Source organism: Tasmannia lanceolata, unplaced genomic scaffold (assembly GCF_043159265.1).
Source record: "Tasmannia lanceolata isolate RefF3 unplaced genomic scaffold, GAP_Taslan_0.1 ptg000002l, whole genome shotgun sequence".
NCBI lineage: Eukaryota > Viridiplantae > Streptophyta > Magnoliopsida > Canellales > Winteraceae > Tasmannia > Tasmannia lanceolata.
The window spans coordinates 40048289-40074966 of record NW_027518679.1 but is presented as its reverse complement, the minus strand read 5'-3'; the positions used below and the strand labels follow the sequence as shown (position 1 = coordinate 40074966).

General features: G+C 38.9%; 2 protein-coding genes and 1 long non-coding RNA gene across 3 annotated transcripts; all 3 read left to right on the top strand.

The window, feature by feature from the left end:
* Positions 1–394: 394 nt before the first annotated feature.
* On the top strand, positions 395–6763 carry LOC143872315 (uncharacterized). The gene is made up of 4 exons (XM_077376729.1): positions 395–702; positions 1279–1397; positions 1493–1606; positions 6552–6763. The coding sequence occupies exons 1-4, from the start codon at positions 557–559 to the stop codon at positions 6623–6625; spliced, it is 453 nt and encodes a 150-aa protein (XP_077232844.1). The 5' UTR covers positions 395–556; the 3' UTR covers positions 6626–6763.
* A 6492-nt stretch (positions 6764–13255) lies between these two features.
* LOC143884779 (uncharacterized) lies at positions 13256–20536 on the top strand. The gene is made up of 3 exons (XR_013253070.1): positions 13256–13344; positions 14782–14822; positions 20128–20536. It is a non-coding gene; the product is annotated as an uncharacterized LOC143884779 (long non-coding RNA).
* A 4757-nt stretch (positions 20537–25293) lies between these two features.
* Positions 25294–25836, top strand: LOC143891671 (uncharacterized). The gene has a single exon (XM_077396216.1). It carries the CDS (start codon positions 25294–25296, stop codon positions 25834–25836), a length of 543 nt encoding a protein of 180 aa, XP_077252331.1.
* Positions 25837–26678: the final 842 nt, after the last annotated feature.

Here is a 26678-nt window from a genome sequence, read left to right as displayed (position 1 = left end):
ATTGAAGAGCCTAAGCAACTACAATTGATCTTATATTCTAAGCCATTCAATCAAGAGAGGAGTCTCTAACTTTAAAATGCTCAAATTTTTTGTATTGCGCGAAAAACATTTTAGGCAAAAAAAATTTTTCATAGGAAAATTGTTTAATTACCTTGATTTAATGTTATACCTTCCTTGGAGGGATCAGTATAAATTGAAAATCCTCCACTTAAATGAAATTTGAACTGGTGTAGTTCAAGTAACTTTTTTTTTTCATTTGTAATCAATGGAATGGCAAGAAATTCTGGTAAGTTTTTCTTTTCCTAACTTTTCTGAAAATTCCTGCATTTCAAATGGGGGCCCGAAAAGGTGTAATTTAGTAGCTGATTTGAGGCTCTCCACCTTGTGTAGTTGATATGCCAAATAATATCAGGTGGGAGATGTTGTCCATGAAACAGTGATTTCCTCAAGGTGCCTTACTACTCAGCAAAGGCACCGACAAAGCAGTGGGGTCGAACAAAGCAGTAGTGAGATTGTGAAAGCATGTATGGAGCCTTCACCTTTATAAAATGCCCATATGCTCGGACCTCTTGACAGTGCAACCATGGGTGAATTGAAGCATTTAGTACTGGTTAAGTTCAAGGAAGGGGTACAAGTGGAAGACATACTCAAAAGTTTGAACAAGATGGCTTCTGAGATTGATGTTATCAAGTCCTTTGAATGGTACTTCTCTTCCTTCTCATTTTCAGGAATTCTTCTTTTCCTTATTGTAGCCCTCAAAATAGATTTCAGTTTTGCTAATCCTAGTCTTTAAATATGTGAGAATCTTTTATTTCTGCTCTGAACTTGTGGTTCAGTAGTATCGGAGTGTTGAGTTGGGTGTCTTGAATTCAATATTTGAGGTTTTCTGAAGAGGGTTGAGAGCTTAGAAAAGGGTGTACATGTGTTTCTGGGTGGGTTTGGTGAGGGATGCCCATTTTCGCTCTAGTCTCGTTCCTATAGCAAATTTTCTTGTTGCCTCTACTGTCTCGAAGTAGGCTGTACTCCGTACCCTAAATGATTCATTTAGTTGATTATGTTCGAGGCTTTTAAGATCATATATCATGCTGGTGCATTTTAGTTAACTTTGTATAGATGTAAATTGTTTACCCTATAGGTGACTGCAAATGGAGATTGGGTTATTTTAGAGAAATGGAATAATTGTTTATTGAAACCTTCTTCGAAACGATGACCAAAACCTCATTCTATATGAGTTATTTTGATCTCTTTTCTAACCTGGGCAGTTTTTGCAATGAATAGGTCTGTGGCTACTAGTTGGGGGCCTAGTAGAGATTTTCATATTGGTAATTATTGTGGTGTGGGCCGTGTCGCACTCGACAAAAAATGGTCTATATCCAGTATTCCACAAGAAAAAGATGGTATTTCATAGCATTTCCCATTCCTAGATTCATCCACTGTAACTTACCACTTTTAACACTTAGTAAATTGAGCATTGGCTTGTTTACTTCTACAGATTCCAAGGAGTTAGTATCTGAAGGGTCTGGCTGTCAGAAAATTCCAATTAAGGAGATCTATGCTGCCACGAATGATCTAAATGCTTTGAACTTCATTGGCCAAGGCATAGCAGGTGAACATCTATTTCTACTTGCCACAGTAAATTCACCCTCTGTTTCATTCACCTAATAGCTTGCAGAAAGATACTTTAGAGATAAAATACAATAGAAGTATATGTGAATGTCTAGAGTCTAGAGTCTAGAGTCTAGACATTATACAACGAAAATGGTCAATTGAATGTTTTCAAACTTTATTTTTATTAACTGCCATGTGTACAAGGTACGAGCCATCCATCATGGTATCAAGATGCTCCTTAATGTTGATATGAACAAGGTGGTGGTGGAAGGGGACTCTCTCAATGTTATTAGATGCATCGAGGTACAAAGGCGGTGCCTTGGAGATTTGCCGACTTCTTTGATGAAATTCAGGATAGAATTGGGGCACCATCGGTCTCTTTTTCACATGTGAGGTGGTCAGCCAATGGCGAGGCAGATAAATTAGCTCATGGAGGTGGTTTCCAAAAAAATTGTCGAGTTTTTCGACTTTCTTCCTCCCTAGTGTCTTCCTCCCTAGTGTCTTCCTTTTGTATATTGGCTTCGGTGTCTTGATTGTACTTCTGTATCTTTCTTTCGGGACCTCCTCGGTCTCGGTTTTTATTTAATGAAATCTATTTTGCCATTCAAAAAAAAAACCCGTCTTGTCATCATTTTTTTTAAAGATGCATATTTAATATGACCTAGTCTACCATGCCATAAACAAGAAGAATCAGTAATATAAGCAGAAGAAGATGAAGCTTTATTCATAATGTTCTCAGTTACATTCAGTTTGAATAAGCCCTCACTAGAGTAACCCTTTCCTACAAATTCACCACTTTTAGTGATTACAAATTTATCAGCCTCAAAAACCAGTTTAAATCCTTTCTTGATCAGAAGTGACCCAGACACCAGATTCTTTCTTATATCTGGTACATGAAGGACATCACAGAGCTTCAGAACTTTTCCAGATGTAAGCTTCAACAGCACTGTTTCTTTACCCGTCACAACAGATGAGGACGAGTTTCCCATGAAAAGCTGCTCTCCATCCCCTACAAGCTCGTAGGAAGAAAATACACTTCTGTCACTACAGATGTGTCTGGTGGCACCAGTGTCCACCCACCAGTCCTTCACGTTACTAACCAGGTTCACTTCAGATACTACGGCCGACAGATATTGATCTTCAGCCACATTAGCCTGAGGCGCAATGTTTCCTTGAGGGTTTTTCTTCTTATCATTTTTCCGACAGTTTTTATCATAGTGACCTGCTTTCCCACACACAAAGCAGTTCCAGATGTAAGCTTCAACAGCACTGTTTCTTTACCCGTCACAACAGATGAGGACGAGTTTCCCATGAAAAGTTGCTCTCCATCCCCTACAAGCTCGTAGGAAGAAAATACACTTCTGTCACTACAGATGTGTCTGGTGGCACCAGTGTCCACCCACCAGTCCTTCACGTTACTAACCAGGTTCACTTCAGATACTACGGCCGACAGATATTGATCTTCAGCCACATTAGCCTGAGGCGCAATGTTTCCTTGAGGGTTTTTCTTCTTATCATTTTTCCGACAGTTTTTATCATAGTGACCTGCTTTCCCACACACAAAGCAGTTACCTTTCTTTTTCTTGAAATCCTTATTATTTTTCTTGAAATGATCTTTTCCTGATCCAGATGCAGGTTTAGAAAAAGTTTTCTTTCCAGATGAAGATTCAGTGAGATTTGCCTTGGAGTTAAACTCATAGGCCTTAGATTTCAGTTTTCTGAAACGATTTTCATCTTCAGTTCTAAGATAAACAAACAAGTCTTGAAGAGAAAAATCATTTCTGTCATGCAATAATGTGTCTTGGAATTTCTCCCATGAAGGTGGTAGTTTTTCAATAATTGCACCAATTTGGATCTGTTCTTCTATTTTGATCCCTCTAGCAAGAATGTCAGAAACAATCAATTGGATCTCATTCACTTGATCCATAATGGATTTTCCATCTATCATCTGATATCGAAAATATTTTCCAATTAAATGTTTCTTTGAACCCGCTGCTTCGACTAGGTATTTCTTCTCTAGAGTTTCCCACAACACTTTTGCAGACTCAATTCTAAAAAATACATCAAATAATTGATTACTGAGACAACTCAGTATATGACCTTTACAGAGATAGTTATCTCTTTTTCTTTTCTCAGTGAGATGAGTTCTTGCAGGTTCTTCCTCATCAGGTAATGAGTCAGGATCCTTCAAGATATAGTCTAGGTTTAGAAAAGTCAGAAATAATCGCATTTTTTCCTGCCATCTACCGAAATCCGATCCGTCAAATTTCTCCGGTCTTTCGGTTTGGGAAGCCATGATGAGTAATTTTCAATAATCGAAATCCAAAAATTACAGATCACAGATCGTAGATTTGCCTTAAGAATGTTAGAAAATTTATGTGCAAATCTCGCCCCCACTATGATGAATCAACGGTGCAGATGGGCGTCTCGGCGTATGCCTCCAGGATACAACAACTCTCGCTCCAGGGGTGTGCACTCACGCAGCCCGGATGCCTAAGAACTTGCTTATATTTGCCAAAAACCTTGAGCAGAAAAGCAGAGAGAAAGCCAGAGAAGAGAAAGAGCAGAAGAAGAATCCGTCAAGGATAATCTTCTGTTTTCTGTAAAGCCGATTTATATAGAAAGGTAATCGATCCGTTAGGATGAAACGTCGCACTCTTTTAGTGCGTGAGAGACGTTTTCCAAACGGTCACTAAACCACGATTAGGAATCTCAAACGGTAAAAAAAGAATTAAAACAAAATAAATAAATTCTTGACCGTTAAAATGAAAAATAAATAATAGAAAAAGAAAAGCCTAAGGTCCACGCGCGCGGCCGGCCGGGCCGGGCTGGGCGGCGCGCGTGTGGTAAGATCAAAAGCCCACTGGACCCAAGTGGGCGATCCGTGCGCGTAGGATCCCCATAACCTCTTGCTCATTTACAAGGTTAAGAGAGTGAAAGTATATATATGGCCACTCTCATCCTCTCACACTTCCCATCTAGGACTAAAGTTTTCTCATGACTTTAGTCTTTTTGGAGGGAAGCCCAAAAGCATACATAAAATTACTAAAAACACCCCATTGTAAGTTTGAATTACAAAAAGACTTCTTTTCACATAAAAGTCAACAATGGGGCTGTTCTCAACGTGAATCCTTGGATAGCAAGCCTATCCGCGGATAAAATAAATCCCGGCTTCTCTTCCAAGACCCAATGGGAACTCGTTGAATCCTTTCTTCCTACCTCTGACACCAAGACTGCACGCACTTCACTGTTCCTGTGATCTTTTCTTTTTATACAATACCTGTAGGTGCTTTGTTTGCTATTTGAACTTGTAGTCACAAGTAAATCTTTTGGTACCTAACCTGAAATCATAGCCACAAGTGAAGGAAGTAGCTCAGCATCCTTTGATCAGGTGTGATAGAGTTGATTGATGTTACTGACAAATTTATAAGTGAGATTGAAGTTTCAATAACCCAAAGCGATGAACAAATGAATTGATTAGAATTTGGAAAGCTAATTTTAATTACTACATTTTGCATAAGAGAAATATAACACATGACTCATTTTGGAAACAATAGGAGGCAATTATCATTGGATGTGATGCACTGGATAGCAAGATAATGGTGTCACAGGAAATAGGGGCATCCAATTAAAAGTAGTACTTCAATAATAAATAGATTCTAAGCTTAATGAAGGCAAAAAAACACTCATTAAAATGAAAAGAGAACTCTAAAAAAAAAAATCGACTATATGCTTACCAAAAGAAGCAGTGAGTTCCTACAAATGACTGTGAATGTGGGGCAGCTAAATTTTCACACAAAACATTTATTTTTTATGGAAGGAATATTTTGATGCACGACATTGGATAGCTTCGCCCCAAAAAGAGGGGGTTATTTTTAATTGCATGTTTCTAAGCCATGCTTAGAATACATATTTCTCACTCTCTGCATTCTTCGATCCGAAATTCATGAAAGAAGTTTTTTGTTTCTAAGTTTTTTACTTCTTTGTTACCCATTTTTTCAATTTCATTTTCCCCCTAACTTCAAGAGAGGGAGGGGGGGGGGGTGGGGGGGTGGGGGGGTTATCTTGGTGTATTGATTTCTTCAGTCTGAAGTGATGTTCGTGGTAAAACTCTTACCAGAGTTCAGTTGCCTTGAAGGTTAGTAAAAGGTGTGCTAATTGCTGCGATTCCATTATATGATCAACAAATTGGTTTGAATCAAAATCTTCATAATAGAATTCAGCTCTGGATATATCAAGTTATTTAAGAGCTAGTAAGAAGATCAAAAGAAAAGTACTCATCTCAGTTAATTTTAAAGTACAGAGCTATGGGGATTTATTGTGATCTCTCAACTGAATAGGAACGTCACATCAATAGCAGATTGACAATGCTCTAATATGTTCGTTTTTCCACATTATATTCCAGGTATGCACATCCTCAATGAGGTTTGGATAAGCTAGTGAGGTTCTTTTAAAAGTGGCTGAAAGATACTCACACTAGTAGTGCTTAAGCTGAATTTTTTTAATCTGAGCTAACCGATGGTATTGCAAAAACTGGCCCAGATTAGATCAAATTCCTATCTAAGGGGTTCCCTAGCCTTGACAAAAGTTTGTGAATGCTCACATGTGTTGCTGCCCTTACAACTCCCTGGCTATCCTAATTGGTAACTTGTCAAATAAACATTGGATTAGTGAGCCATTGGCTTGAGTCAATCATTGTGCCTTGGGCTTCCAAATTTAATGTGAATTAAGAGAGGAACTCAAGATGAAGTGATCAGAATTCTGTAACTAACGTCCATGTAAGTTGCATTTGACTCACTACAGCATTCAGTTCCTCCAAATTGTACAAATACCAAATAGCAACCTGTTTCACAATCTTGGAATTATGAGGGATTGAGGGGTTTCATGAATTCTGTGTCACATATTTGACTCAAACAGAGATGTTTTCTCCGTTTATGTTGCAGCTGAGATTAAATCCATAAAGTGGCGAAGACTCCAGTATCACCATCTTTTAATAGAGATGATAAAGATCTCCTAGTTTGATGGTGTTGAAGTGGCCGGAGATTACAATCATACCAATGGGTTTATGATCGACAGCAACCTCTCCCCGATTAAGGAAGTTAGATCAGTTTCTCTCACTAAAACTTCGTAAAGGAACTGTCTACCATATCATCTCTGAGTATTTGTACCTAAATACAAGGATTGTAGTCATCTTTAACAATGAGGTTCACCCTGGAAACCCGGGGTACACAAAATAAATCAAACAAAACCCAGTAAAGAAAAAAAAACGCAATCAAATGTATCAAAACAATATTTCTCTACCGAAGCGCCCGAGGATCCAGAACTTTCGGCACCATATTTCCTTCCCGACTGCTCACGAACTCGAGACCCCTTACTTTTGCCCTACCAAAAGAATAACCCCAAACCAGATAAATTTTCATCTCTCCAAAAAAAATAGAGAAAAAGAAAAAGTGCACAAAGCTCCACAAGAAATTGAAGAAATGACCGAAGCAAGTTGCCTCAGTCTATAGACCCGATAGCCAAAGAGCACCCCCAAAAATAAAAAATAAAAAATCAATAAATCAAAATTATCATCCCTACTTAAGTAACCAGAAAAAAAATGGAAATGAATATCTAAGAGATGAATAAAATGAAAACAAATGACACTACTTACCTCTCTATAGTGCTGTAAATAAACCTTTAGAGGCTCGATATAGTACACGAATCCTAACGTTGTCATTGCCTCCAACAAATCATCTCCGTTGAGAGAGAGAGGCGTCAAACGATCAACAGAGATGATTTGTTGGAGGCAATGGTAACTTTAGGATTCGTTGGAGGCAATGGTAACTTTAGGATTCGTGGACTATATCGAGCCTTTGAGGGTTTATTTACAGCGCTATAGAGATGTAAGTAGTGTCATTTGTTTTTTTTTTATTCATCTCTTAGATATTCATTTTCATTTATTTTTCTGGTTACTTAGATAGGGATGATATTTTGATTTATTGATTTCTTATTTTGGCGGGTGCTCTTTAGCTATCGGATCAATAGACTGAGGTAACTTTCTTCTGACATTTCTGCAATTTCTTTTGGAGATATGTGCACTTTTTTCTTTTTCTCTATTTTTTTGGAGAAATAAAAATTTATCTGGTCTAGGTTATGCTTTTGGTAGGGTGAAAGTAAGGGGTCTCGAGCTCGCGAGCAGTCGGGAAGGAAAGATGGTGCTGAAAGTTCTAGATCCTGGGGTGCTTCGGTAGAGAAATATTTTTTTGATACATTTGATTGCGTTTTTTTTCTTTACTGGGTTTTGTTTGATTTATTTTGTGTACCACGGGTTTCCAGGGTGATCAGCTTGGAGTCTATGATTCGGGCAGTGACAACTGAAATTTCAGTAACAGGCATAGCCAATTTCAGTTAACTGTCCAGTAAGTATGGATGTAACTGGTTCAAAATGGGATTTATGTATTGATATGCAATAGCATCCGCAACAAATGGACTGTCACAACCTGTAAGCAGATCAAGGTAGCTGGTTAGTATACTTACAATTTCTATTATAACAATGACAATTTTCAATTCGAGAATTTTTTTTACATGAAAATAGAGTTGAATAAATGCTGGAAAATCACTTTCCATTAATAATCTAATATAAAGACTAAAAAATAATAAAATTCAAACAATTAAATATTTGAATTTGAATTTATTAACGGGAGAGAAATTTGAATCAAGTGTGAGGAATTGGGTATGAATTTAATACACCGAATTTGTAAGGACTGTAGTTCATAGTTTCATTCCACCAATATATTGGAAAATGTGAAAATATGTTTTAAAAGCAAATGTAATAAAACAGAGTTAAGTCAGGCTTGTTTGTTTTAATGACAAAATATACAATTTTGAATTGTTTCATAGAAAATAGATGATTTGATTCTAATCTTCATAAATAAATGAAATCGGCACAGATGAATCGTAAGTAAGGGAATGAAATCAATACAAACAGATCCTGAATATGATGATGAAATTAGTACAAACAATCTGAATGAAATCAATGTAAATAATGAGTCACAAATAAAATGGTAAATCAGTGTAAACCGATCATGAATAAGTTGATAAGATAAATAAAATCAAAGGTTGAGGCCTTCACCGTTTACAAAGTCGAATGCCGAACCGTGTGTTTCACGCTGGGGTGAAGAGAGGAGGAAATGGTGGGTCATGTGAGCCTGTTGGAAAACTTTGAGATGGTGTCTAGTTGCTGGCCCGATTGTTGAAAATGAAGAAAATGAAGAGAAATAAAGAGGAAAAGTGGAGAAAATGCTTGAAAGAAGAGAGATCTTGTTGCTTGTGGTTTTTTCATGTGGGAATGTTGTGTCTAAGAAGGCTCTTGGTGAGCCTATTTATAGAGAAAAGATGAGGTAAGAGAGCCGCTATGGCGAATCTGTCAAAGGATTTTGATGCTATTTTTTCTTCTTTTTTTGAAAATCAAGGTGTAAACACAGGATTTTTCGGGATTTTCTTGAGGGATAAAAAATATAAGGCGGGATTCGGGGGATTTTAACGAGATTTGGCTATATAGGGAAGGATTTAGGGTGGGAAATTGGATATGAGATTTGTAGGGAGAAAACGAGTAAGGAAAGAGGAGTTTTTGTCTTTATGGTTGAAGGCATGATGTTGTAAATTCAAAGAGTTTCTTGTGTTTTTCTATGCTTAAGAGAAGGGGGTAGAGGATGTAAATATGAAGGGTGAATAGGGCTTCCTTTTATTGACTTTTCAAAGGGGTGGAAAATGCAGAATTTAAAAAGCGCATGCTTACAGAGAGACATTTGGCTTTGCCATCCATTTTTTATGCTTTCACTGCTCTCTTAGACTTTTGTCATTCATTCTAACTAGTTAATTGAAGCACTAACAAATGAGGTTGAGTGAAAGAGAGAAGCTAGAATGAACAAAACAAAGAGATGGCTATTTTGCATGCAAAATTCTTCATATTCACCATTGATGGTGACTTTTGGATTAACTATGTTGTCCTTTGAGTTCTTTCATTAATGGTGACCTTTGGTTTAATCCATTAATGGAGACTCTTGGCTTACCCTAGGTGTCCTTTGAGTTCTTTCATTACTGGTGACTTTTTGTTTAATCCATTAATGGATACTCTTGGCTTGCTCCTAGGACCCTACAAATAGGTGCCTTAGGTGAATCAATTAGTGAAATTTATACTCAAATAGATGCTTTCGAAGTCTACTTTCTAACGGAAGAAATGACACTAAAAAATTCCTAGCGTTTTGAGAGTTATGGCAGAAAGAGTGAAACATGTCAGTGTATGTGAAAAATATGTAGAAATGGTGAAATTTTACAATTTACTTGGACGGTATTTGTGGCATAAAATCTAGAGAAATGGTGAAACTTACCAATTTATATGGAAATTGTTTATGGCATAAAATCTGCAGAAATGATGAAACTTACCCGCTTACGTGGAAACTATTTAGAGCATAAAACCGCAGAAATGATGGAACTTGCCAGTTTACGTGGAAACTGTTTATGGCATAAAATCTGCAGAAATGATGAACTTGCCAATTTACGTGGAAACTGTTTATGGCATAAAAATATGTAGAAATGACGAAACTTGTTAGTTTACATGAAACAGATTATGGCATAAAATCTGCAGAAATGGTGGAAATTTGGTCTAACTTTTAATGACCACAACTTTGTCGATTTAAATCCAAATTTAGTGAAATTTGCTCCTATTCAAAGCTCTTGAAGTCTACTATTGAGTGAAACTAACTGTACTAAGAAAATTGAAGTAATTTGAGAGCTGAAATTAAAATACTGAAGCATGCTATTTACAAAGGTAAATCCAAATAGATTTCTATGGGATTAGAAAGTTATGCTTTCTTCTGTGATCCATATTGTATAGAGCATGTTCCCAATACTTATACATTACATGATTCATTAAAAATTAGAAATTCTATTATTTATTATATTGAGACTCCATTGATTGTAATGCAATGTTGAATATTGTCAATGAATTGATTATTTGTCGGTCATCCAGTAAGATGTCATCTGATTATTGGTCGCCTTGATTGGCTCCTCCAGTAAGGTGATCTGATTATTGGTCGCCTTTGTTGGGTCCTTCATCAAGGTATCATCTGATTGTCCCCACCATAAGGTCATTGGGGTTCGTGGCTTGTGCAAGTCCTCTGTTATTGGACCCATCCGGATTTGGTTATCTATATAAGCTATTTGGTAACTCTTGAGCTTTGTTTTAAATATGTTTGCCCCGTGAGGGATTACACCTGTGATTTATTGTTTTTATGATTCTACTGAGCATTGTTTGGCCATGAACCTATATACTGTGAAATAGGAAATGTTTAGAAGTGATATGTCTCATACATTGCCAAATATTGTTATGATCTTTGTATAATTGAGTGCTAACATGTTATAAGTCGCTTTGCATCATTAGTAGGGCATTTATGTACTCATAGGGCTTAACTTAGTGACTTGCTGAGCTGTTTTGCTCATTCTAGTTAAAGAACTGTTTTTATAGAGGTTGAGTCTCCAGAAAGGGATAGGGATCACTGAGGATCTTGGAGTAAGCTTTGTAGAGCTGTTTTTGTTGCATCTGTGTCAACAGGTAATGTGTATAATGTAAATATGTGATCATGTTATGGTTGAAAGAAAGAGGAAATATGTAATATTCTTTTTGGGATGTATGTAACTATTGAATACATGAATGGAAGTAATCTTAGTGATATTTGATCGTACATTCATTGGAATTCATTGAAAGAAAAAAAATGTAGTACTCTGAACCCCAATATATGGAAACACTTTTGAACGGCACCACACCATGGGATTTTCGGATCTTGGGGCGTGGGTCATGACATCTTTCCTCTTCTAAATTTGGAATAGATAGATTTCTTTGCTTTTATTTTGCATTAATTGAATAATAAAACCTTTATACAAGCGTAAATAGAGTACTAGGGCCTCTTTGGGTGCATCGTGCATTAGTCTTTATTTATCTACAATAGTCTTTATTTATGTATCAGATTATTTTAAGTTAATCTTATTTGTAAATAATGACTTTAATTAGGAGTTAATTATTAACTAGATAACATTTATCCCTCGTATAAGTCTTCTATTTCAATTTTCTAATTTTGAATATAATTGGAGCACTAATAATCAATGCTTTATAAACAATAAAAGGTAACCCATCTAAACCGTTCCAAAAGAGGGCTTTGAGCTTGAGATTGCTCACTTAAAATCTACTTTTACCATCAGCAATAAAAGACAATTACCTCATCCCAAACCCAACCCAACATAGCATTATCTCAACCCTAACCCGACCCAATATGAAGCTCGGATTGTGAAGGGTAAACCGTAACCTAACCCGCCTCTAAATCTCTCAACCCTAGTACAACCCATCTAACCCGATTTTCAAAATTGGGCCAGGTTGGTTTTGGATTGGAGTATTGCAAAAATAGAAAGAAAACAAAAAAATAACTTCTAGATTTTAAAATTGAATTAAAAATTTAGCAGACAACTAGTTAGCATGGCAAAATTTCATTGTATGACGCCACGCCACCTTGACGAAAAAAGTCGAAATGGTTCCATTCTAAAGTCTTTTCTCTAAGATAACATAATTTTCCAGGAACTTTTCCTATTACGACACTTGGTGACTTGCTCAAAGATGGCACACTTGTTTAGGATCTTTCCCTTATACGACACTTGTAAAAGAGACTAAAATATTCCCATATCTATGGATAGTCTCAAGAACACTGGAGAATATGAAGAATATAGAGAGAAATAGATGATTTTTCATTTTCTTCAAAATAGAAAATTTCAACTTTTTTTAATCATAAGAGGTGATATGCAACATTCACACTCGATAAGAGTCCTAGCTAAATCTCCTTCTTACCTGCATAATTAATAGGAAAGAATCCTAGGCAATGGTAAGAAAGTTTGCTACCCAATATCCATTTTTCTGACTAGCTAGGTAATAGCTAATTAGAAGATGAATAATTAAAAATCAGATAAGTAGTTGGCATCACTCTCATCAGGCATTATTAGAAATAGCTGCTTCTTCATCGGACCTGAAATGGCAAACTGGCATGGCCCCTTTCTTCTCCATGTCAAAAGCTCTCTCATCTGACCACAGTGTTTTAAAGCTTCGTATTGGTGCATCATATCCATTCTTTCTTTAAAAGTAGAACTTTTCAAGAAAGTTTTCTGCAAAATATGTTTTCTGAAATTTTAAATTTTATGGTTTGGTTCACATACTTTAATTTTTTGGAATTTTAAATTTCACGAGTTAAGATTATCATATGGAGATGATTTTTCAGGAATGGCCTATTTACAAATGGGGCCATCCAATGAATTTTTTTACGTGATTTGACGTCAAAAAGCGTTAAAGTTGCCCACAGTTCAAGTTATAAGGGGGGTGCATGCGTACTTCACGGAGGGTGAAAATATCATCTCCCTTTCTTAATCTTTCGTGAAAAATAACTCTAAATGGTGAGCAGATTAACGACAGCTGGTCCGCTGCATGGGGTCCAATACTTTTGATTCTAAGGAAAAATTATATCTCCACACCTTTTTTGTCGGTACCTAGAAAATCGTGAAAATGTTGAAAGGGGGTGGAAATATCACTGTCGTTGAGAATACTATAAGCTGATAAGTTCACCACCTCTTTTCTTATTCGAGATTAGGGTTGAGAGAAAAAAGAGAAGAAAAGAGGAGATGAGGAAGAAAAAACGATGGTGGAGTTCTCTTCAGATGGTAAGAGTTTAATCGATTCTTGGATTCACCTTCATTTTTCCCCTTCTTTTACTTTATTTGTTTTTAGCCCATTTTCAATTATTTATTTATTTGTTTTTGTCCACAGAGTCTTTCAATATCTAAGTTCCAATCGCGGAGGAAAAAATAATTTTTGTAGAAATTTTTTCATGAGATTGGGGAAGAACCCAAGTTAGAAAAACAGATCACAAATGCCTTTATGTGAAAGTCCCTAGCAAATCCCTTTTCACACACTAAAAAAGATAATTTGAACCAACCATATTCAATTTTTATCTAAAAGAACCTTCAGTTTATGATGATATTCTACTAAACTGATCACAATCATATTTTTTTTTTTTTTTTTGAAATGGCAAGATGAATTCATTAAAAAGGAAGGGGACCGAGGTGGGTCTCAACCAAAATTACAAGAAAATAAAACAACAATAACAAGAAAGACAAATCTCAGGGAGGGAGGAAGTCAAACCACTCCAACTCCAACCTCCTAACCCCACTTCTAGCCAAGGAGTCCGCCTCCCCATTAGCAGATCGCCGAACATGATTGAAAACAATAGATGAGCCTGCAATTAAATCATCTATTTCATCAAAAATAGAAGAAAATCTCCAAGGAGGCGACACCAACCCCTTCAACCATTTAATCACATTCAAAGAATCTCCCTCCACAATAGTGGTATCCATGCTATCTCTCTCAAGCCTTTTTATGCCATGATAAACCGCCCTCACCTCGGCCTCCGAGGCATCACAAACTCCAAGAGGGCCGGCAAAAGCCCATATAACTTCACCACAAGCATCCCGACACAACCCACCAACACCGGCCGGGCCCGGGTTCCCAATACTCTACCCATCAAAGTTAATTTTGAACATTTCAATAGGCGGAGCCTCCCATCTCTGAACAATCGGATGTCGGCTCTTCCTACTAAAGCAAACACAATCATATTATTTCCCTCTAAATTTTGAAAAGGAAACCCATCACATGTAGTTTCATATCACATCTCTCTAGATTTGGAGTTTAGCTTAGATGGTTTCACATCACACATCACACTGTTACCTTATGTCAGGATTAATTACATGCAGATATGCTTTAATGACCATCTAATATTTTTCATTCTAAGCAAGCTTACATGAGAGTAAATCCTATCTTCACCCTTTTGTTTCTACCTAACAGAAAGCATGAAAATGAAAAGAGTGTGGAAATATCACTTTCCATTAATAATATTATATAAATACAATTGGCCATGCCAATCATTTTTTTTATTCTTTCGCTGCTCTCTTAAAATTCCTTCATTCATTCTAACTAGTTAATTGAAGCTCTAACAAACGAGTTTGAGTAAAAGAGAGATGGTAGAAGTAACTGAAATAAGAGATGAAAATACCATTGTCTTTTTTGTTTCCTGGTGCTTATATGTAAATTCCAATTGACAGGAATAACATGTTGAATGGATCAGGTGATATAGGAAAAAGAGGTACGAATCTAAACTTCTTTGCGCTTTTATATGTGGATGGAGTAGGGTAGATTTCTTTTTTTCTTTTTAATATTATCTGTATAATAAAACCTTCACATCAATGCTAATGCTAAGAATACTAGGGCCTCTTTGGATACGTGCATTAGTCTCGATAAGATTATTTTAATTAGGAGTTCATTATTAACTAGATATCATGCATTCCTTCTAAAAATCTTTTATTCTAATTTTGAGCACAGTTGGAGCTCTAATAATTAATGCTCTATAAATAATAAAAGACAACCCATCTAACCCTAATTCTGAAAGAAGGCTTGCCTGCAAAATCCACTTTTACTATCAGCAATAAAAGGCAATTACTGCAACCCTAGCCTAACCCAAGGTTGCATTATCTCAATCCTAATCCGACCCATTATGAACCTCTAGTCGGGAAGGCTCAACCCTAACCCAAACTGCCTCTAAATCTCTCAACCCTAATTCAAACCATCTAACTTGATTTCCAAAATCCAGCCAGGTTGGTTTTGGATTGTCCTATAGCGAAGAATGAAAAAAATACAAATAAATAAGATTTTAAAAATCGCAGTAAAAAAATTAGGTTAATGTTTCCCAAGACCTTTGTCATAACCCAATCGGGATGAAACGTTTCTCTTCCAACATTCATATCTGTGACCGTTAGAGATGAAACGGTTTTGCAACTTTAATAGGTGTTATTATCATAACCGTTTGTGGTGCCATTAAAAAACAAACGTTTAGCAATTAATGGGGTAAAATGGAAACTGTTTTAGGCATTAAAAAGATTTATTTATTTTTCATTTAAACCTAAAAAAGCACTCAAAAGTCACTAGCTTTTGAAATAAAAGGGAAATCAAATTTTGAATATTTCCCTCTAAATTTTAAAGACAACGCAAAAGCACTTTTGATTTTTCAGATTTTTTAAAATTTCCAACAGAAAAATAAGAAAAAAAAAAAAAAACAATTTGAAAAGTGGAAAAAGGAAAGACCGACTATAGAAATCTTCCCATGGTTTCAGAAACACCCCTCAGATTGTAAGGAAGAAAATTATCTTCATCAAACAATTATCGAACCTTCTCCTCCATGGTTCCCGAGACATCCTATAAAAAGCAAGAAAAGAATCAAGAAAAATAGATTCTCCTTTACAACACAAATATTAGCCATGAAAATAAAAAACCCATCTAAGGATTTATGCTTTTAGAACCATCTCCTGTAGAGCTAAATCAATGATATCAGAAAAATACAATTAAGCCCATTACCTGCCCATTTTCTTCAGGAAAAATCATAACCAACTCACCAAGCACTTCACCCCCTCCTAGATCATTGAACTAACATATCAATGAGCTAGGATCCCAGACCTGATTGCTGATTGGATTTTGTTGGTTTTGTTTTCTTAAATGCGGTTGTTGTAAGGGTCTTTGCTACCAGGGACCTTTCTCAGGGAAATTAAGATCTTGACGTGGCAGTAAGTCACAAATGTTTGGATGAATTCAAAAGCGTCACAATCAAATGAAGCTTAAAAAAAACATGGAAACAAGGAACATCAGCAAACATGAATGGTTTAGATCATCTGATTATGTGGGGGTAACTGTACATTTAGCTTCAAATAATGTTAAGAGGTGCTTAAAGAGGTCATTTGTCTCTCTTCTAAACATATCTTTTTTGCAACCTATGTGTTCGAAGTGAATGTGATCGGGTCATTTGATACACAACAGGCGAACAATTCCGGCCCATTGTTGTTAGCACTGGGTTGATCCTAGCTCATTGATATGTTGGTTCACATTTAAGTTCCTTCTATAGAAGCTAAATCTTTGATTTTAGTAGGCCTTAAGCTCTCACAGACATCTCATAATCGTGGTCCACTAGATCAACAGGCCCTTATGTGGGACGCAAGCTGTGCTTGGAATGCATTGACGTCTAATTCCCCACGATCATATTTGTTATGCAACAATACATTTAAGTGCCCTCACTTGTGTACTTAATTCTTTTTCAGAAGATTACATATACCCATCACAATTACATGCTTGTGTATGTACATTTAGGATGCAGTTAGAACTTTTCACAAACATGTCTACATGTCTTTGGGTTTAGCTCCACATGCACATGTGACAAAGGTATGTATACATGGTACACATTAGGTCATGCTTCTACCACTTTCCAGCATTGTCATCAACTTATGTATTTTCGTAAAAATGACTGCATTTTTAGAACCTTTTTGCTTCGCGTGAATTCAGAGAACGGTGGTAGAAATATCATTTGGCATAGTATAGATTATGTGAGGAATAAGAGTCGGACAAAACTCCAGGACAGAGAGGTTTCAGGATGGTTCAAATTCAAACAGTGCAGAAAACCCGTAAAATCATAAAAATCATAGATATTTGTTTTCTCTGAAAAATAAGTTTGGTCTGCTCAACCTAAATATTTGGTAAAAATCAACATACATTGGCCGAATAGAAATGAAAAAAAAAGCAAAATAGAGGAGATTTCCTGGATGCATCCCACCGACGACCATTTTCTTTTTTTTCACCTTTGGAATCTGTACACTCTTTCCCTTCTCTCTCTGATACGCAAAAAAACCTCCCCCCCTCCCTAAACGGAATGCAATAACAAACAACGAACTCGCCAACTTGAAGCTCCAAGATATCTTCGAGGTTGGCCATGTTTGCAGGACTTGCAAGTACTGGAAGGAGAAGAATGACATTTCTGGTTTAAGGGCGGTTTTCTTTCTTTTTACCTATCAATTTCTGGAAGGGAAAGAGTTCGACACATTGTCAGACTCCGTCATGCCGGAATCCCCGCATAGTAGCAATATGCATATTGCATCTGATCATTTCTTCGGAGTGATTGGAAATTTGCCACTTGTTTCTGTCGACATCGAGAAGGAGTCGTTCAGTTTTGAGGATCTTCACAGAGTGTGCCCCTTTGCCGAAATTTCTAGGCGTTCTCAAACCTTTTTGGGTGCCCAATAAGTCGTCGGAATGCTTTTGGGTAAGGCAGCGACAGGTGCTGGAAAGAGACCTCCTATTTTCTTGGAGGCGAAGAGGACATACTCGTTTCAACACAGCTCCATGGAGACCCTTATTATACCGGATGTGGGTGTCGAAGAGGAAACGTTAGTAATAGGAAAAGTAATGTAATATATCTATAAAAACTTCGGTTGAGTCAAACCTAACGGACGGGGTTGGGTTTAAAAAGAAATTCATAAATATCGATCTTTGATTAATATCAATTAATATTGAGTATTAGATTTCGAAGGGTACGGGTGGATGGAATTATGTAGAAATGGGTTGTGCTTTCTTTATTGCATCTTGGGTGAAATTAGTAGGGGTTATTTGAATAGGAAATTACTCTAATAAACATCACGAGACACCAATAATAAAAAGTTCAGTGTTTTAATGCTTTGATGATTCCTAAATCAGGGGAACTCCAAAGGTGCTCCTCTAATAAACATCACGCGTCTCTATTGTATGTTCAAGGTACTCCTCTAATAAACATCACACGTCTCTATTGGATGTTCAAGGTACTCTTCTAATCTATTTGTGGAAACTTCTAAAGTTTGTCAAAAATATGTTGCCAATTCTAATTTAGTTCATTTTATTTCTATGTTCTATTCTCTTTTTTTGCGATTATGGGAGATTTAATAGACTGTTAATTGCAGGAATTTTTGAAGATTGGAAACGGGTGGGTAAATAAGAATAAATGGGCGGGGGTGGGGGTGCGTGAATTTAATAATAGATACGTTCTTAAGCTGTTGGAGGTGCTGAAGTGGCAGACACATAGGACTGTGGAGGAAGGAGAGGGTGTCCACCTCAGCCCTCTAACCATTACAAAACGAGGTGTGAATGACACATGAAATAAGTAGTGGAATAGAAGTGGAAGGATTCTTGGTTCCATCGTATCTTATCATATAGAGGTTGTAATTCATTCAATGCAAACAATGGTGAATGTGTTGAGGTTAGGTGTAGTTATGGTGGGTGAGGCATTTTTGAAGAATGATTGATGGAGGTCATTTAGCATGTAACGGTGGATTTGAAGAGGAAGGAGAATATAGCGCCATGGAGGCAACATATGGCTTTTAGAGGGAGAGAGGATTCATCCATATCGATTATATTTGTTTCTTGTTATAAATGATATCAATTGGGGTGTGAAAATACAATTGTAACGGATTAATTATAGTATGGTTAGATGCGATTAGTTTTTTTTTGTGTGTGTGTGTGTGTGTGGGTGGGTGGGGGGGGGGGGGGGGGGGGGGGGTGGAGGAGGGAGAGGGAGAGGATTTGTCCATATATATCTATTAGATTTGTTTCCTATTATAAATGATATTGATTGGGGTGTGAAAATACAATTGTAACGGAATAAAAGTATGGTTAGATGCGATTATGGGAGATGTAATAGACTGCTAATTGCAGAAATTTTTGAAGATTCTACACGGGTGAGTAAATAAGAATAAATAGGGGTGGGTGGGTGAATTTATTAATAGATACATTCTTAGCTGTCATTCCATCACATAAAACTCATTGATAAAATGACTATAAACTTACCTCGTAACGACATGTAATTTTGAGTATCGAGATGCCATCATGGATTGACATTTCATTCTTTGTTGCGGGATCTTCATTTGGATTCAGCTATACATCTGTAGGGATAAAATTGAATAACAATTCTTTCCATGGGCTATGTGTCTCATCCTATGCAAAAGCTAGTTATGGAAAAAAACTGTAATTCCATCACATCAAACTCAATGATAAAATGTCTAGAAACTTACCCTCGTAACACGACATCTAATTTTGAGTACAACAATTTTGTACTCAAAATCAATTATCAAAGGAAAACAATATCAGCACAACCGTGTTTTAATAATATGCATAATCTCACCTTGTCCTATATGCTTAACCAGTTTTACATTTCCCAAATAGCTTTGTACCGCCTTTAACAGCCGGTTAAAGCATATGTGACAAGTTGTCTTCATGCCTGTATCATTTGGCTTCTCAAAATAGTGCCTAAATGAACAAAATACCCATAATTTTCGTGAAAACATTTATGTTTATGATTTGATTTATTTTAATAAGAGAAATGCAAAGAAGAAATGTGTGTGACGTAGATTTCCCTCTCTATTCTATCTTCTTTTCAAAGATGCATTTTTTTTACCAGAAGTGCCCATATTATTTAATAAACTAACAAACATGCTCCAACTTTAGTATACTTTTTAATATTACTTGGGCTATTTGGGTTAATCTTGACAGAAGATGTATCTTCATATATTTTCCCTTCAAATATTGAGATTTTTTTCATGTGATAGGAATGATGAGGAGAATGGGTGTTCAGAGCAAGATAGTGGGTGTCAGCGGAAACTCACGAAGTTCTAAGAAATAATTGTTGACGGAGGCCGGAGTTGACGAGTTATAGTGAAGCCTATGACTCGCACTAAGCTCATTTCTCTTGTTCACGGACGCCGGCATAGACGAATTCTGGCTCTAAGCCCATCTCTCTCATCCAAGAAATCGGCAACCAAATGTGTGGGTCCCCACGGTGTGCCACCTTTAGTGATGGTCCCTAGCAAATCCCATATGTGTGTGTGTGAACCCGTGCGATAATGGAAAAAGTGAATGAAACTATGAGAGACTTGTGGCAAATGTTCCCGCATTATAGATTTCTTCATTAAATTTTAAAAAGGGACTGAAATAGATTTGGAACTTATGAGTGCTACATTTTTCAATAGAATGGAACAATAAGGTAGGAAGTTCATCTCAATCAACTTAAAAAGGACCTGATATCGGAGCTGAATCTAAAGCATTTGCATCTTTCCTTTCTAGAACAATACTTGCTAACTGCATACTTTTATATTATCTATTTTTTTGAGCTGATAATGACACTATTAATTCTTTTCACATGCAAATTCAAAAATCAAGTATGAAGATATCGGATCATATGCTGAGATATGGACCCGCAAGGGTGTTTCACAATTCTCGGATAAACTGTGTAAATAATAAAGAACAATAGAAGATAACGTGCAGATTTTTTTCGAAATACCTGCCGAAAAATCATATTCAATGTTAAAAATAAGAAGAGCAAGTTCCACCACCTCTTAGATTCACGAAATACCATAAAAGGAATCCTAATCCCCCATACTAGTCAAGAATAGATTCCTGAAATACTGTAAGGGCCCGTTTGGATACCTCATATTTTGTATTTGGATTTAGAATTGAGTTTTGAATACAAAACGAATAGATCTGCTACCTCATGTTGAGGGAGACAGAGAGGGAATGGGGTCCTACTGGGGGAGAGGTTGATGAGCAAAGAGGGTGAAGGAAACTGCCAGAGGATTTCCACAGCATATTTGGAAATCTGATAGTTTTTCACTGTCAGTTTCTGATTTGGAAATGAATGGATTTGATCCGGATCCAAATCACAACACAAAAAGGGCTGCAAATGTGAGAAATCAAAATCAAAATCTTCTCGGCATCCAAACGGGCCCTAAAAGGGATCCTAATCCACAAATACACATCAAGAACTCACCCCATCAAATGTACAGCACAATGGGACACTTCTTTGCTTAATAGTCGGGAACATTGCTAAGCATGACAAGCATATAAAAGTAGTGATCGAAGAAATTCTGTAAGGTATAACCAGTAGCACATATCTTATGCTCTTCACAACCTGTTTTTGTGATTCGAACTATACAATTTCATGTCAAATTATATAGGAAAGAAAAAATAAGATGATTTGTGTTTTGGGGGTGTAAGGCCTTAGGCTTGTACGGTGGAGGTACCAACCTTCATATTTGATTCAACAGAAGCTTCTCAAAAAGTGAGATGCTGTTCTATCTAATATAAGGGTGGTACCTCTACCGTATTGTTGTCAGGCCTTACACCATATAAAAACTGTGTTTTCGATATATTTTGTAAATCGAATGTATGGTGGTGGGAGACTGTGTATAGCGGCAGGCGACTAAACCAGTGGAAGGCCCTCATTTTCTCCTATAAATTTTGTAACCATGATTTGTGCTTTAACTGTAATAGGTCTAAGAACATATACATTAGCCATATGGTTTGTATCCAAAGCAATTCCTATTTATGAGGGTATTACCAGTAGCACACACTTATATTGTTCACAAATTGCTTTCATGCTTCAAATTCTACAATTTCAAGTCCAATACTGATTATTACACTCAAAATTAACGCAGCTTTGAGTCTCTACTAGAAAAATAAGTCCACAAAAGGGCTCTGCAATAAAATAACTATTAATGGAAGAAAATTAACATGTGTTCCCGTCTAAATAAATCCCTAGGATTTACTACTATGCTTGTATAGTATAGGATTTACTAATATGTTTGTATAGTATACCTTACCCAATGGGGCTGTTCTCAACGTGAATCCTTAGATAGCAAGCCTAAATGCGGAAAAAATAAATCCTAGCTTCTCTTCCAAGCCCCAATGGGAACTCTTTGAATCCTTTCTTACTACCTCTGGCACCAAGACCGCATGCCCTTCAGTATTCCAGTGACAATTTCTTTTTATGGAACTCTATACAATAGCTATAGGTGCTTTGTTTGCTATTTGAACTTGCAGTCACACGTAAATCTTTTGGTTCCTGAACCTGAAATCATAGCCACAAGAGAAGGAAGTGGCTTAGCGTCCTTTGATCAGGTGTAAAAAGGGTTTGATTGATGTCACAGATAAATTTATAGGTGAGACTGAAGTTTTAACAACCCAAAGCGATGAACGAATGAATTGATTGGAATTTGGAATGCTAATTTTAAATACTACATATTGCATAAGAAAAATAATACACGACTCATTTTGGCAACAATAGCAAGCAATTATCATATGGATGTGATGATAATAGATTAGTGATGAAAATAACAGATCATTGATTAGTGATGAAAGTATATACTTAAAGCCAAACTTACATGGAAGGAAATAGGGCATCCAATTAAAAGTAGTTCTTCAATGATAATAGATTCTAATCTCAATGGGAAAGAGAGAGAATGACATGGGTGAGAGTGTTAAAATTAGTGGGTGGGAATCATTTGTACCTGATGGGGTGAAAAGCTCCAGCCTCTTACAGGCCGCCACCTGTCCCAGAGTAGGTAAGCTCCAGCCTCTTATAGGCCGCCACCTGTCCTGGAGTAGGTGAACTCCAGCCTCTTACAAGCCGCCACCTGTCCTGGAGTAGGTGAGCTCCAGCCTCTTACAGGTCACCACCTGTCCTGGAGTAGGTGAACTCCAGCCTCTCACAGGCCGCCATCTGTCCAGGACACCTTCTCACCAGGTTTTCCCCTATAAAAAGGGGTTCAAAGCTTAAATCAACAGGTAATACGAAAAACCCTCTCTCCACCCAAAACTCTTAAGACTAGCTCTGCACTCCTGCTCATACTGACTTGAGTGTCGAAGGGCCTGTCCGGAGTAAAACCCGGGTTGGTCTTCTGACCTCGCTTGCCTTGTGCAGAACTCAGCCCTCACAGCAGGACTCAGCCACTTCGCTCCCCCCTTCACTCCGGTCCCGCAGGACTCAGCTCCTCTGGTCTTCCAGCTCAGCTCTTACGTCACTGTCGTACCTGTTACCGATTTTCGGTCTAACAGATTGGCGCCATCCGTGGACCGCAGAACTAAAAGCTGTTCTCAGACATCTCACAAAAATGGCCGGGCGCAAGAGTGCGCGGATACCCTCTGCACGGACTGACCAAGCCGTGCTACCTCGCAGGACCCGGAGTGAGCGAATTGCCTCGCTGGTGGTAGCAGCTTCTGCTACAGCCGAGCAGAGCCCTGCTAGCTCAGAACACCTGAATCCCCTGCCCACTCCGGAGCAGGTTCAAGCTCTTTTTCAACAAATGACAGCTCTCGTTGGGCAGTACCAGCAACTGCTTCAGACACCTCCCCAACCTCTTCCAGAAGCTCCACAATCCATCCAGGAAAGCCCAGACATCCACAGGGGAGAGTCATCGCGCCATGTAGAGGATCAAACTCACCACTCCACCAGACAAGTCCATCACCCCACAGTGAGGCATGCTCAAGTAGAGCATCACCGCCGTCAAAGGTCACGGTCCCGCTCCGCACAAAGGCGCCGAGCTCATAAAGATCGTGCACCGCCAGTGAAGTCCCGGTCTCGTCGTAGGAGTCCGGAGAGCCGATCTGTGGGAAGAATCAGGTCCGTGGAACATATAACGGATCCGCTCTTACAGAGAATGGAGGAAATGGACCACCGAATAAAGGAGCTGGCGAAGGATCAAGGCCGGTCCGCCTCCAGGGCGTTCTCAAGCAGAACGTCGTTCACTGATGATGTCCTGGGTGCTCCAGCACCCAGAGGGTTTAAAATGCCCGCCGTCCCGCAGTACGACGGGACTACCGACCCCGTAGACCATTTGGAGACATTCAGAACAATGATGCTCATCCACGGCTCCTCCGACGGTTTCATTTGCAGAGCGTTCCCAACGACGCTAACTGGCGCGGCGAGAGACTGGTACTCCAGGATCAAACCGAACTCCATCAGCAATTTTGATGACTTTGGAGAGGATCTGGTCCGCCACTTCATGAGTAGCCGCAGGCCGAGGAAAACGACAACATCCCTGATGGCCTTGCGACAGGACGACAATGAGCCCCTGAAAGTATTCGTCCGCCGCTTCAACAGGGAGGCACTCCAAGTGCCAAACCTAGATCCCTCAGCAGCTATGAATGCGCTCCTCGCGGGTGCCAGGTCTAATGATTTCCGTCGGACTGTAGCTCGACAAAACCCGCACTCACTGGCAGACCTCATGGCCGGGGCAGAGGAGTACATAACAGTGGAAGAAACACTGGCAGCTCTTAACTCAAATTGGAGGATAACCTCTGAAGAGAAAAACCCCACCAAGCAGCGCAGGGAGGATAAACCTCCAAGAAGAGAGAAGTCTCCACTTCCGCAAAGAAGAGAAGAGAACTTCACACCTCTCAACACCTCCAGAAAACATATATTGGCTGCGATCAGCGAAGAGGAATTCGTGAAGTGGCCTGCTAGAATGATCTCCAAAGGAAACAGGAGAGATCCATCAAAATATTGTCGGTTCCATAAGGACCACGGTCACGACACGGATGAGTGTTGGCAGCTCAAAGAGGAAATTGAACAGCTGATCGGCCGGGGTTATTTGAAAAAGTATATCCGAACTGACGGCCGCAAGCAAGAGTGGAGAGAAAAGAGCCCCCAAGGCCGCAGCCCTCGAAGATCACAACCGCCCCCTGCTCGGAATAAAACCCCTCCGCCGGCCAGCACACAGCCAGAGGCACCACGGACTCGGCCAAGGGGGGTCATTGGTACAATCATGGGTGGACCTGCTGTTGGGGGCACGTCCTCCGCTGCTCACAAGGCGTATGCACGACGGATCAACGCCGTGCACACAACCAACAAGAAGACAAGAACAGAGAATGAGATCTCTTTCTCCGATGCAAACCTGGACGATCTGATACTGCCTCATGACGATGCACTGGTTTTAACCATGCTCGTCGCTAACTGGGAAGTAAAGAAAATCCTCGTGGACAATGGGAGCTCGGCGGACATCTTGTACTATCATGCCTTCGAGAAAATGATGATAGGCGACGACCGCCTGAAGCCAGCGAACTCAGACCTTTTTGGCTTCTCCGGAGAGGTCGTGAAAGTAGTGGAGCAGATCGAGCTCCCAGTCCTTGTCGGAGACCCACCCTGTCAGGCGTTCGCCATGATCAATTTTCTAGTAGTAAGGGCCACTTCAGTCTATAATGCTATCCTAGGACGTCCTGGCCAACCCCAGAACCAAATTCGTGCAGTGACTTCGGCCTACCACCAAAAGATGAAGTTCATAACGCCCAATGGCGTGGGGGAAGTTCGAGGGGATCAACCTCAGTCCAGGGAGTGCTATGCGATGGCACTTAAAGGCAAAAACGCGGTGGAATCACTACCCATCGAACTACTCGATGTAAGGGACGAGCTCAGGGGGACTCAACCCACGAAGACCTCATCTCCATTCCGCTGTGCCCAGGAGATAAGGAAAAGGTCGCCCTGATCGGTTCCTCTCTCAGCGGTAGCATTCAGCACCAGCTCACCGAGTTTCTCCAAGACAATGCAGATGTCTTTGCATGGGTTCCTGCTGATATGCCCGGCATTGACCCAGAGATCAGCACGCAAAGACTTGGTGTTGATTCAACTTGTAGACCGGTTAAGCAGAAGAGAAGGCATTTCGCTTTTGAAAGGCGACAGGCAATAAAAGAAGAAGTGGAGAGGCTTCTGAAAGCTGACTTCATCCGAGAGATTCGATACCCGGACTGGTTGGCAAACGTAGTCCTAGTCAAGAAGACTAACGGAAAATGGAGGACCTGCGTCGACTTCACCGATCTAAACAAAGCCTGCCCCAAGGACAGCTATCCGCTCCCAAAGATCGATCAACTTATCGACGCCACTGCGGGTCACGAATTGTTGAGCTTCATGGACGCCTTCTCCGGATACAACCAGATCAGAATGTACGAATCAGATATACCAAAGACCTCATTCGTCACAGATCAAGGGACTTATTGTTACCGTGTTATGCCCTTCGGCCTAAAAAACGCCGGAGCTACTTACCAAAGGCTGGTGAACAGACTCTTTCAGCACCAGATCGGCCGCAACATGGAAGTCTATGTGGACGACATGCTGGTCAAAAGTCGCAGTGCGCAGGATCATGTATCTGATCTCAGAGAAACATTTCAGGTGCTGAAAAAGCACAGCATGAAGCTTAACCCCACCAAGTGCACTTTACCAAGTGCACTTTCGGAGTCAGCTCAGGAAAATTTTTGGGGTTCATGGTAAGCCAACGAGGGATAGAAGCGAATCCAGAGAAGATCAAAGCTGTGATGGAGCTCACTGCCCCAA